Raw genomic sequence first — 13,910 nt, 5'->3', positions numbered from 1 at the left:
ACAGACAAACTTCTGTGCTTGTTATTCTGTGGGGATAATAACAAAACCTCATGGGCATATAATGAAACAGCTAAAAAATGGGATGGATTCCCCCAACAATTATATATGAAAATTCTTGTCTCAATGTAGACCTATCAATAGATAAAGCCGATAGTGCCTTATTAAATTATTCACTTGAGGCCGAGTCAATTCACAAATCTCTATGTAAACCATATGTTCCCTAAACCTGATATGACAGTCCCTAAACCCCCACCCCATATAAATGTAAGAGAACTGGTTTATTTAAAGGATTGAAAGTCTAACACAGTAGGAGATTTAACTCCAAAATGGAAGGGCCCCCACCTGGGTCATACTAAGTACTCCCCTGGCAATAAAGTTAGGGGGCACTCTTCATGGGCTCCTGTATCTAAAATAAAGACTGTACCTCCTTCACAGGAAACCAATGGGCAAACTAACGTGCCTTCTTATTCCTGTAAACCTGTGGAAGACCTCAAACTTCTCTTATGATGGTTGTACTTTTCTTTTTCATTCTCCTTTCCCCAACTTAATACTCTTCCTTCTTTCAAAGGGCCATTCAAAAGGATCACCACAGACATTTGAATTACAAAACAAAAAACAAACAATAAATCCAAAAAGCAAAAAACAAAAACCATCCTATTCCTGCTGCCTGTTCCCATTCATCTGAAGAGGCTTCAAGCCAGACATCTAAAAATCTTATCACTGCCAGACACTGGGTTTGTAATTTGCTCTGACCATTAACCTATATTTTTCTTGTTTCTATAAAAAAATGTCTTATTCATTACCTGATTGCTCACTAAACAAAACAGTCTATATAATGGTTAAACATCACATGTTATGGCCTTAAATGACTCTCAAAATAACATTATATTCTATTATTAAATACTGAATAACTCATATGCATAGAACAGTTCTACAAAATAGAATGTCATTAGATGTTTTAACTGCTGCACAAGGTGGAACTTATACTCTCATAAAAACAAACTGCTATGTATCCTTTCCAGATTACCACAAAAATATTTCTGGATTTCTAACTGACATGAACACTCAAACTGGTGCTTTAAACAGTCCCTCTCTTTCCTTTGATGATTGGTTAAACTCTTGGACTGGAGGATTTTTTGTCAGTTACCAAAGGACTTTTATTAGGGTTTCTTTCGTTATTCTAATTATGTTTTGCTGTTTTCGCCCATGTGTCTCTGTCTCTGTATGCTTCCCAAATGATCAATATTGACCCATAGATAGGGACATCTCTATGCCCCTACTCAACAGGAAGAAGCTATAGAAGATGAGACCTTCCTCCACCTTCAGCAATCTTAAAGATTTAAGGGTCAAGATTATACAGGGGGATATGATGAGGGAACCATAAGGCAAGGTGGGGGCCAAGCACAAGCTAGCACAATACCCCACCACCACACACACAAGTTGGGATATGTGTGCTATTCCTCAGGTACTCCTGGATGCCCAAGAACAAAGGAAAGGGGGAAACAAAGGGTTAACTGATAGAGATCGCAGTGAGTCTCCATCAGTTTACAAATATCTTAGTAAGTTACAAGAAAAAGTCAATCTTATCAATAGCCTAATCTCCAGAAATCTGTCGACTCAGTTTCCTGGAGCCCCTAGTATCATCCTCTCCTCCATAGTGCTGTGGGAAACAAAGGCAGGAAGGAAATGGCAGGTAAAATTAAATTTCCTTATAACCTTTAGCACACTGACAAATACTTGAGGCAAACACAGAGTAGGACATTTCTCCAGTAACCCCCTACAGTCCTACTAGAGGACTTACTAGAGGAAAACAACCTTATCTTGACAATAGCAAGGTCTCAGGTATCTTAGGAGTCTTCTTTGGCATATCAATGTCCCTCTAGAGGCCTTCCTTTTGTTTTTGCCTCCTCCAATACCATAGTACAAAACTAGTTGCTCTTCACAACCCCCAGGTAGCTCTTCCTCCCCTCAGATCCCATCCCCTTGTTTTAAAAAAATCACCTTTTTGTACCACAGATGTGTTTAAGAATTCGTTCTTGGGCATCAGCACTGATCCCTCCCATCACCCCAACACTTCATCAGTGAACATTCCTCTCAAATGGAATCTGTGAGAAACTTCACTCACTGTAAGAAGTTAGGCCCCATTTACTCTCTAGTCTGTCCATAGTCAATTGCCTTTGACACATCTGGTTTAAGGTGTACCAAAAACTGAGGAACATGGCTAATGACACCTCCTAGCTTGGTGGAATATAAGGTACCGCCCTTTAAGGCTAACTTTGTAATGTTCATACTCTAAATGAGCACTCTGGGATGACCAAAGGTTTATCATATACAGATGCTACCTCAGAGCAATTCACACATTTGCTGCATTTGGATGTTGCCTCCAAATTGATACCTAAGGTTGCTAGATCCAGTAAATAAAGTTCAGAACAACCAGTTAAATTTGAGTTTCAGATAAACAACACACACTTTTTCACTACACGTATGTCCTATACAATATTTAGTTACCTCATGACCCAAAAGTAGAGCTGACTGCACGTTGAGTTTAGTCTTTCAGGAGTTTTGCAGATCGATCAGAATGGTCTACAGAATTTGTCTGAGCGGGACTAGAAGATAATCACCCAGACAGAACCTCTCTGTACAGCGGTCTGGTTGACATTCAGCCATGTGACACTAAGACAGCAGCACCGGATGTTTAAACATTGAAATACATACCAGTTCATAAATCAATGGTGCCCTTAGCCCGCCTAGTGCTCTACACCAGCCTCACCTCCTGCCATTCCCCAAAGGAACCTCTATATCTTCTCACAATTCAGTAACTAAAAGATGAATATGGCATGGGACAAAATGGATGGATTTGGAAGGCATTGTGCTAAATGAAGTAAGACAGAGAAAAACAAGTACCTTATGTTCTCACTTATATGTAGAATCTAAACAAAAAAAACAAACAAAAAACAAAAACTGAACTCACAGAAACAGAGGACAGATTGCCAGAGGCAGGGAATGGGGAAGGGGGTGGAAAGGTACAGACTTCCAGTAAAAAGATCAATTAATTCTGAGTATGTAATGTACAGCACGGTGACTAGAGTTAACAATACTGTATTGCATGTTTGAAAGCTGCAAAGAGAATAGATCTTAAAGTTTTCATCATAATAAAAAAATATGTTGGGGCACCTGGGTGGCTCAGTCAGTTAAGTATCCAACTTTGGCTCATGTCATGATCTCATGGTTCGTGAGTTTGAGCCCTGCATAGGGCTCTGTGCTGACAACTCAGAGCCTGGGGCCTGCTTCTGATTCTGTGTCTCCCTCTCTCTCTTTCTGCCCCTCCCCTGCTCATACTCATCTGTCTCTAAGAAGTGAAAAAATGTTAAAAAAAATTTTTAATTTAAAAAAATGTGCAACTGTGTAAAGTGATAGATGTCAACAGAACTTGTTACAGTAATAATTTCATATTATATACTTCTATGTTTTACACCTGAAACTTACACAATATTATATGTCAAGATACCTCAATAAAACTTGGGGAGAATGGGAGGATAGCACTGGAGAGAAAGAAAGTGTTATGAGCCTTCAAATAGAGTTAGGAAACTACAAAGTTTGGTCTTGCGATGAGAGTTGTGACATGGTTTCACCTTTTAGAACAGAGATTTCACATTGAACATATTCAGATCTATTTGTTTTCTGTAAATAATTCCCATTCACCATATATTAGTATTGCCTGGGTTGACTTACACTCCTATAACAGAATCAGGAAGTTTAATATTATAGGTAAAAGACTCTCTGTTTCATCTATTCCTGCTCTTCTCCATTCTGTCAAAACACGCTTGATTAAGAAACTGAAGGTAAGCGAGTGCCCACAATCCCATAGCTGGTCAGTGGTTGAGCTGAGTGGAAGTGAAGGACATCTCCATATCTTGGTCTAGAGCAGAAATTGGCAAATTGAAAATCTGGCCCACTGCCTGTTTTAGAATGACTCGTAAGCTAAGAATGATTTTTATGTATATATATTTTATCTTTATATTTTTACATGGTGGGAGAAAAATAAAAAGATGAATGTTTTTTGACACGTGAACATTATATGAGTTTCAAATTTCAGCATCTAAAAACATTTACTGGAGCACAAACTCATTCGTATTCTCTACGGCTGTTTTTCTCATCAGAGTTGAATAGTTACAACAGAGACTATACGGTCCCCAAAGTCTAAAATATTTCTTCTCTGGATCTATACAACAACAACAACAAAAAACAAAAAACAAAACAAAAAACAAAATTAATGCATGGCTACATAAGAGAACTTAATAGCATCTCCAGCCCTAACGCCAGCAGCTATTCTGATTCCTGGGTGTCAAACTCCCACAAATTAAATGTTTTAGCTATCACCCCTGCATACTACTGAGAAATCTATAGAAAAAGGCTGAGGAAAGTAACTCCTGACGTTAATGCTGCAAATCAGCTCCAGAAATGAAAACAGAGCAGTCCTGTCTAATATTTAAAACTGATCAAAGTATCACACAGCAATACAGGCCTCCCTGACCTTACAGTTTAAAGCCCTCCCCCAACCCCCTCCCTAAAGAAAGGGCTCCTTGAAAGCTGGTGTGGGGATCAAAACTTTTACTAAATGAGTAGAACCCCTTCAAATGGAAATCTTACGTACAATATAAACATTAAAATAATAGTAATAATAAAACAAACAAATAAAACATAGGAGTTACATTGTACCATCTGAAGTGGGTAGAGGGCTTGGAGGTGAGGAGCCCTAGGGCCCAACGCGCAAAACTTGCTAATATGGAAAATGATCTAGAGAAACCAGCTCAATTTTTAAAAATTATAATTAATGGAAAACTAAGAAACATAAATATTTATATGTTTTATCGTGTTTATGTAATTATTTTATATGCCAATATAATTTTAGATCATTATATAATGTATATAATGATATAAATATTATAAATACATACACTATTAAGGCTGGTTAGGAAGTAGATATGCCTCTTTTATGCAGTGGTATGAACCAAAAGCCTAAATTTACTTGTATTTATAATAATCCCAAGTTTATCTTAAAGAAATGGTCCTTAATATTGGTGGGAGGAGAAAGGGTATAGGAAAAATTATATGTTGCATAGTGCTATTTATTTCCAAAATGTGGACTATTCTACAATTTAAAACAATGTCACCATCAAATAACAGGGAAATGATTTAAAAAAACTTTTGAGATACAATGTAGTAGAATATTTAGAAGAACATATTAGTAGAATATTAGTAGAAATTAGAACATTCATTTAAAATACATCTAGAAAGGATATATAACAACATGATGAGCAATGTAAGTAATTGATAAAGAAAAAAAGGAAAGAAAAAAGGAGGAAACATATAAAATCTATGCTTGTAGGTTAAAATATCTCTCATTTTAAAAAGTCATATTTTCTCTGAAAAATACAAAGAAAATTTATCAAATTTTAACAGTTGGTGTCCTTGCCTGCTAAAATTATGGGTTGCTTCCTTTTGTTCAATTTTAGCATATTTTTCAAATTTCCAAAAGGATTGTGTATGATTTTCATAATTGAAATAAGTAAAATTAAGAAACCAGAAATACATAGTTTAGCCAATGTGTTTAAAAACATGTATAAACATACTTTTTAAAAAACACAGAAGAAAAAAAAAGTAGTCTTTCAAAATGCATTTCAGGGGCACCTGCCTGGCTCAAATCAGAGTACTCTGAATCTTGGTGTCAGGGTCATGAGTTAGAGCCCCATGCTGGGTGTAGAGATTACTTAAAGAAATAAAAACTCTGAAAAAAAAAATCCATTTCAGCATCTTCAGACCCCCAAGCCTCCTGGCTGCCGCAAATGCAATGTCGAGTAATCCGACCAATAGATGTCACTGTTACACTGCTTTCAATGACCACATCTCAAGATGCACAACCAAACTTTGGAGGCAGAGAGACAAAAACAAAAACATTACAAAAGGTCTCCTCTCACAAAGGTTTGTAGATTTTTCATCTTTCACCTTCATTCCAAACCTCCTTTTTACCATAACTGGGGTGTCTAATTTTTTAAAAAATTTTTTATAGTTTATTTTTGAGACAGAGAGAGACAGAGCATGAGCAGCGGAGGGGCAGAGAGAGAGGGAGACACAGAATCTGAAATAGGCTCCAGGCTCTGAGCGGTCAGCACAGAACCCGATGCAAGGCTCAAACCCACGAACTGCAGGATAATGACCTGAGCCGAAGTCGGATGCTTAACTGACTGAGCCATCCAGGTGCCCTTGTCTAATGCTTTTCTTAAGTGGCATCCAGTAACTATGCAGTTATAATTATGAAAAATGCAAGGTTCATTGGGCTTTTCCTTCTGGGCCTGAAAGTAATGAACTGGAAGGTATCAAAAGGAATCAGGGACAGGAGCTTGGCAATGTGCATTAAAGTTAATGGCAAAAAAGGGAAGGGAAGAGGAAGAGGAAGAAAGGAAGAAAGAAAGGAAGAAAGGGAGAGGAAAGAAGGAAAAGAAAGAAAGAAAAATCCTTGGATTCCTCATGTTCATCCCATCTCTGAAAAGAAACCAAGAGGGGGAGAGGCGTGGTGGCAATCCTGACAATCTGGTCACTCTGTCAGGCCATCTACAACATGAAAGGAGCTAAAGCCCAGCCTGCTGCTTTGGTCACCTGTCATTGGAGCAGCTGGAGAGAAAGAAAGGTTTAGGAATGTGTCAGGAAGACAGGCTGTTTGCATGGCTCTGGAAACTCCAGACTTAGTTAGCTAACACGTGTTCTCAACACTTTAGAAAAATGATATTAACAGGTAGCAAGCAGCAAAGAGCATATGGAGGAGAGCACTCGGAAAACATTCAGTAAACTGTAAACACAGTCATTTTCTGGTGCCACAAATTCAAGACCACTGAGGTATATCCGTTTTCTGCCATCGACTGATTTTCAGATAATGACCCCCACACAAAACGCAGCTTGGGCAGTTTTACGAACACAGTTTCCATTAAACGCATCTCTGTTGACTGCAGAGAATCACAGCTCAAGCACAAAGATTTATTTCTACTTACATGGAGATCCAAGTACAATTCGCTTTTGTTTGGCTTCTCTCTCTCCTCGTGGAGCAGAAACGGACAGGCTGGTCCTGCTCTATAGCCCAGGAACCATGCACTCCCATCCCTGTTGGGAAGGTCTCTAGTTGCTGTCTGCTCATTGAAACAGTCCCGGGGGAAGGCCTCGGAGGAGATGCCTGGACAAAACCAGAGAAGACCATCAGTGACACGGTGGCAGGAAAAACACCAAGCCAGCCATATCTGGGGACTCCTATCTGGGCCATTTCATATTGCCTCTTCTATTCCTTTCTAGGGTGTGCTTTTAGAGTTCACTTTCTTCCAAATGTGCCTGTCTCAATTACTCTTTCTGGATCACCACTAACAAGGAATTAAAAAATTTGCCCTCATGCCTAATTTAAAAAGAGAAGTCTATTAGCTGTCCTCTATGCTCAGTATCCTTACTTACCAATCCAGGGCATACAGATCATTCTCTTTCAGAGCAGAATTGGAGGGTGAGCTGGAGGGACAGAAGTCAGGAGGCCTGAGTTGTTGGTTTCACCAACAAAAGGTGTTACCTGAGCCAAGTTGCTAGTCACTAGTGTCCGTGTTCTTATGGAACAGGAACAGCACCGTGTTCATCTTTATTTCCGGGGACAGAATTATCATGTGTGATGCACACTGGTACTTGGTCACTTTGTTGAATGAGTGACACCGCATGAGTGAACACTTTTCTCATCTTCGGAATGAGGGTATTGTGCTCGTTTTTACTTACGCTACATTAGGATGATAATTGTCAAGGATGTGCCAGGCACTGTTTTCTTTAATTTTTAAAGTAACACTGTAGGCAGGTAAAATGTGTGCTCCCATTTTAGATGGGGAAACTGAAGCACAAAAGAGGAAAAGCAGTTTGCTCAAGATCATAAAGTCAATAAATGGTAAAACCAGGCATTGAACCCAGGCAGTTAAACACTAATAGTCAGGCTCTTAATAACTAGACTCTATGGCCACTTCCTGGCATTCTTGAAATGGCAATGCATGCTGTATGACAAAAGGACTTCATGGTCAAGTAAGTGTGAGAAAAGCTGCATGCTGTATCCCTTGGAGCCACAATTCATGTTACTGTATTAAAGACTTTGCAACCCCTTTCAGGAAAGGAGCTTAGCTCTGTGTGACAGTGTTTTCCAAACTTATTTGATCACAGAATCCATTTAAAGGATACCTGTTAAGCATGTTGGAAGCCTCTAGTGTTCCTCTGGAACAAAATTTGGAAAACACTAGATTAGATCACCTCTAAAGTCTCACACAGCTCTCAAGTTCCTAGGCCTCTCAATTCCTGGTAAGCAGCCTTGGCAAAATATTAAGCAACTAGGCAGAAGGGTTTAGGCTCAGTGTACTTGGCAACAGAGATTGCTACTGGGTATATGATAGGGTATTAATTACACATAATCCTTATAATTGTGTCTCTTTGATAGTGGCCCAAAGCCAGCCAATGACTTCTGCCATACTGAAAACCTGACGTATGAGTTATGTGAGCTGAGACTAAGTTGGTTAGCAACAGGACTGTGGGGTAACATGCTTCTCCTTTCTATTAATGTAGAATTTTAGAAGAAAGAAAATTTGAAAACAGCCAACGTTTTGCTTTTTGTTTGCTTGTTCGGTTGGTTGGGTTCCAATCACACTTCAAAGTGGAAGATGACAGAGGTCACAGTGTCTCTACAGTTGCTGGCAGACTGTTGACAAAACGCTTTTCTGTAGCCACCGAGCAAATAAGAATCCAAGACTTCAGGCATCTCCTCTGCAGACATAGGGTGTCTGGAAAGCCATATAGAAAGAGGGCCTTTTTCTTCACCAGGCCTGCCCTTTCCATATGCCCCATGCTACCTCCTCTCTCTAGACAGACTGCCTCTTGGGCTTTTGCTTAGGGCCTCATGTGCTGCAGAGTGTCCCCACTCCTGCTCAGAAGACACAGAAAAGGGCTACTGCCTAAAAGAAGCTCCGAGAGGAGCACGCAGTGAAGCACCTCCCTCCCCTTTATTCTTAGAGGTAGTGAGAGGAAGGTAGTGCTGGCAGTGCTTTAAAAGATGGAGAGATTAAAGCTCTGTTTAACTTCCATTTATAAGGCTCATCCCTTCCCTAGAATATTTATGTTTAAACCTGGCAAGAAAGAGGAAATCAACCTTTTTAAAATTTATCCGTGTACTCTGAAATATGTTAAATACTAGTCACATCCCTCTTTTAAAATCCCTCCACTTTTCTTCTTTTTTTGGGGGGAGGAATAGCTGCTGACTTTGGATAAAGTTTACACAGATTAATAAGACAACATAAAACATAATCTGTATATCACAAACAACATAATATACAACACCTAAGGCAAGACATGTATGTCATCAAAGGCATATTGTCTGGTGACTGGAAGTTGGTCATTTAGGTATAAGAGAGTGATAAACTCCCACAATAACAAGGATCCGGTGTCCTTGATGAAATGCAGATGCACACACGAACACACTCCCACACCCTGCAGTGGCTAAGCAACACTTCATTAAGAATGTGTGCAGTGCAGTCCAATTCACTCTCTATGCAGAGGAAAATCAACATCAAGTTTAGGCACAAACAATGAAAACTAACTTTGTTTTGGAGATAGTTTTTAAAGAGCCAATTTCGCAATGTCTCATATTTAACCAGACAATATCCCTAAGAAGGAAATGCACAAGCTATAAAGGTGACGCATAGTAATTTTGGTAAATATCATGACAACAGGAAAGGACCAAGGGAAGAAATAAGTAACAAAACTGTTATTCTCAAAAGTCTGACAAAATAGGTGCAAATGACAAATTCACCATTGGAAAGGATGCCACAAACTTACAAAGTCTTTGAATAGATACGTTTAATAATACCAACCCAACATTTTTGACCAGTCAAAAATAAAGCACATGTTCATATTGATGAAAATAGGTAGTGGCCACATTACTCTCTTCAGCTGAATACATGTCATAAAGAGAGCAAAATTACCTGAAATCAGGTAAGTATATTCTGTCAAATAGTCAAATGTTTTTGACACATATAGATTTTGAGGTGTTAGATGTTCATCGGACATCTTGCAAAAGGCTTAAAACAGTCTCCTGAACTCAATTATGTCTTTTCCTTCCATGGGCATATTGTAAGTCTGTGTTTTACTGAATATTTATTGGCTATTTGGTTTCTCAAAGACATCTCAACAGCTTGATGAATCACACATGCACACAGGTTAATTCTATAGCTGACCACTGTTAATACAACATGGAGCACAGTCAACAATACAGGAAAGGCGACTTACCTTGGGACCACTTTGAAAGTCTGTGCTTTTCCCAACCATTCAAATGATGAGCTGCACTTCCTGATGCTAACCTACAACATCAGACTGAGGTTTTGCTGTCAATTATCAACACGATAGAAACAGACATAAAGGAAAGGTAATATGCCATTTAAAACTGGAAGCAGTCTCCATTGCTCATCTTTCCAAAATGCAATAAGCGTCCCTACCCGAGGTACATCGGGTTACTGTTTCCACTTCTTCAGCTCCTCTCTGCATTACAATTTTTCACTCAAGGCCTTTTCCAGTTGCCTTTGTAGCTCCACCCATTGGCACAGATGTTGTATAGTTGCCCTGGTTCATGATGTTGAACCTGGCCTTGTGACTTGCTTTAGCCAGTTGAACGTGGGCAATGTGACAAGATGCCAATTTTGAGCCAAGGCCTTAAGAGGCATTTCATGTTTCCCCCCCATGCTTTATATTTCTGCCATCACCATGAGACAAGCACGTGCTAGGGAACCCAAATTAGACACGCAGAGAAACCCAAACACAATCCTGTTGTCTGGAATCAACCCAGATTGCATCAAGCGAACTTCAGCCAACCAACTCTTAGGATGATAAATGAGGAAAATAAATGTTTGCTGTGAGCCATTGAGATTTGGGGCTTATTTATTGAAATAGCTGCCCACTAGACTATCATCTGTCCCCACCAGAAGCACTATATCTATTAAGAACTTTAAACCATTTCAGCTGAGAGGGCTTAATGAGTACAATATATATTTTTTGTAATTCACTATTTCAATATATCAGATTTTTAGAAAATCAAGCAAAAACTCATGGCATACCCATTTCCTCATTCATACCAAGATTCACACACAAACTACATCTCATTAGAAAAATTAACCTGGGGTGCCTCAGTGGCCCAGTAAGCATCTGACTTCAGCTCAAGTCATGATTTCATCGTTCATGAGTTCGAGCCCTGCATCAGGCTCTCTACTGTCAGCACGGAGGTCACTTTGGTTCCTATCTCCCTCTCTCTCTGCTTCTCCCCAGCTTGTGCTTTCTCTCTATCTCAAAAATAAGTAAAAAAAAAAAAAAAGAAAAGGAAAAAAAGAAAAATTAGCCTTATTTAGCAGGCTTTGTCTTTAATAATATAAAGAATATGAATATATATGTATATATATAAATATGTATATAACATATATATAAATCCACCTCCAAAGAGAAGTTTGAAAACACACCATATAATCAGATCTGGACAAAAGTCCCTAAGGAACAAAATCACAGCGCCTTTCAGCCTTCCTCCTTCAATTTTCCTGTCACACTGAGCCCTCACTTGACAGCAGTGATAAAGTAGTTATATGCCTCCAAAAGGAGAAGGGGGAAAAAAAACCTCAGCCTGAGATTCTCATGAGTTTTTGCTCCTTTGCTACAGTTCCCAAGGCCATCCATCATACTTGACTTAAAATAAATTCAAAGAGCTGAAGTTTTCTCAACCGTGAATATCAGAACTGATATGTAAAGGTAGACAGGTTGTCTTCCTTTATGTTATTCAAACATGTAGTTACAAGCAAGAGAGACAGCAATCTAGATGTGTAGCTAATGGAAAGTGACATTGTTAAGTACTTGTAAAGAGGATGTGTGCCTGTGTGTAATTATTCATGTCTTTATCTAAGAAGACAGAGTTTTGGCCAAAATATAGTCTCATATCTGGTATCAGTCCATTTGAGATCAACGCTTCCCAATCCCACTGCCCCCATTCTCATCTCTTGTGATGTTAAATGTTACAGTGTCACTAAGCAGATAGGTAGCTGTAATTCTGAGAAAGCACCTTATCTGTCAATCCCAGCCTCTAACTCTCCTAATGAGGAGTTCACGGAAAGAGAACATATGAGCAAGGACAGACAGGTGAAGATGGAAGGTGGACAGAAGCAGGGAAAGGCTGCGGGCAAGTCAGGAAAGTAGGAAAGAATGGGCAGTAGGCTATGTCAATTTCAGAATCTTTGAGGAAAGCATCCATATCCATCAAACAAATGCAATGTTTGAATTTCTATTGTTAGGCTTAAATTCAAATGAAACTAAATAGAATTTAGAATTAGAAGGGTCTTGTATGTCACCTATCTGCTCATTTTATACTTCAGAAAACTGAAACCCAGGAAGACTGTGATCTCTGTAACATACCCACCTAGTGGCAAAGGCAAACCTAAAATCCAGGTTCTGGGGAAATCTTTTATGTTATTGAGAGAAGGACATTATTGCCAATCCACAGATTAGAACATAGAGGTCTGAGTAAGAAGTAGATGTGAATGCTTTGACAGGTGGTATCAATTGCTGACTATGACCTTTACTAACTGTTTTAACTTAGTGGAATTACTAAACCCCTTGAATCTTTACTTCCTCATTAATAAAATGAAAATAATAAGAATATGCCTGGTAGTAAGCTGTGCTCAAAGTTGCTTTCTTCTAGGAAACTTGACCTGGGCTGGGGGTGACAGATTGATTGGGGATGCAAACAAATCCCTGCTTTAAGAAAAGAAACCTGTATTCAATGAGGATACATTAAACATAACATACTCATGTTAAGGACTACTTTTTGGTTTTTTTGTTTTTTGTTTTTTTGTCTAGGAAGATAAAGAAAAATTAAGCTCATAAGAATTCACAGTAGCACTCCAATGCAGCAGATCCCAAATCTGCTTAAGTCCTAAGAATAGAATGCACATCATCAAATGCAATAGCTCCAAGAAAGTGGCTGATCATCTCTCAAAAGAGCAGCTCCCTCAGGGCATTTCATAGACACCCAATGACACATCTCCCCTAAGGTCAAACACCCGAGCCTAGGGCCATGAATGAAACTGTTTATAGGCATCACTTTAAATGAAGTAGCATTTTAAGTAGGTACATAAATATATATGTCTATGATTATTATAACACTAACTTCTATGATCTTTTCCTGCAAAGAATACAGATGTTAGATGAGGGGAAAATATTGCTCAAGTTAGGACACTCATTTGTGCCTATTAGTTGTAGTGAATATTTTAACACCTGAAAAACAGGAATGTGTATTTAAAGTAGCACAAATAATGCTGAGTCACTTTGCTTTAGAATGGATAGCAGAAGGTAGGAGCAGATGCTTCTAAGTAAGGTTTGGTGCAGAAGAGATCAAGAAAAGATCAAATTTAGAAGTTTGTACTATTCTGAGACATTAGGAGCTTCTGTGCATTCTCCAATAGTAAATGCTAAGAAAATTAAATGCTGGTACTTCAAATGCCTGAGTTATCAAAACATTTTGGTATGTTTGATCATATGGAATAGACTTACTTATTAACAAAAAACATTATTGAAATGAAGAACAAGAATACAGAAAACATCTCTTATCGTATTCATTCTAAATAAATTTGAATCACATTTTTCTGTTTTATTTCACATTGTTCCAGTTATTATAGGAATAGTTATAGCAATAGGGAACCCAACTCTTGATGAGATATGACATAATAACTAATTGTCTTAATAGCTGAGGAGCATGGTGAAGAAAAAAAAAACTATAAAATACTAAGAGTTGGATTATAAAATAAGTAATGAATAATTTTAAAAAA

General features: G+C 38.5%; 1 protein-coding gene across 1 annotated transcript in view; it reads right to left on the bottom strand.

Annotated features, from left to right (window-relative positions):
- The window catches only part of FMN1 (formin 1), a 394,055-nt gene that overhangs the window by 306,809 nt on the left and 73,336 nt on the right, over positions 1-13,910 (bottom strand). Inside the window, exon 2 of the mRNA XM_039247265.1 lies at positions 7,047-7,225. Coding sequence (XP_039103196.1) covers positions 7,047-7,225 — 179 coding nt within the window. The remainder of the gene's footprint in view (positions 1-7,046; positions 7,226-13,910) is intronic.

This window comes from Hyaena hyaena, unplaced genomic scaffold (genome assembly GCF_003009895.1).
Source record: "Hyaena hyaena isolate Hyena2069 unplaced genomic scaffold, ASM300989v1 scaffold_292, whole genome shotgun sequence".
NCBI lineage: Eukaryota > Metazoa > Chordata > Mammalia > Carnivora > Hyaenidae > Hyaena > Hyaena hyaena.
This window is presented reverse-complemented; position numbering and strand designations above follow the sequence as displayed.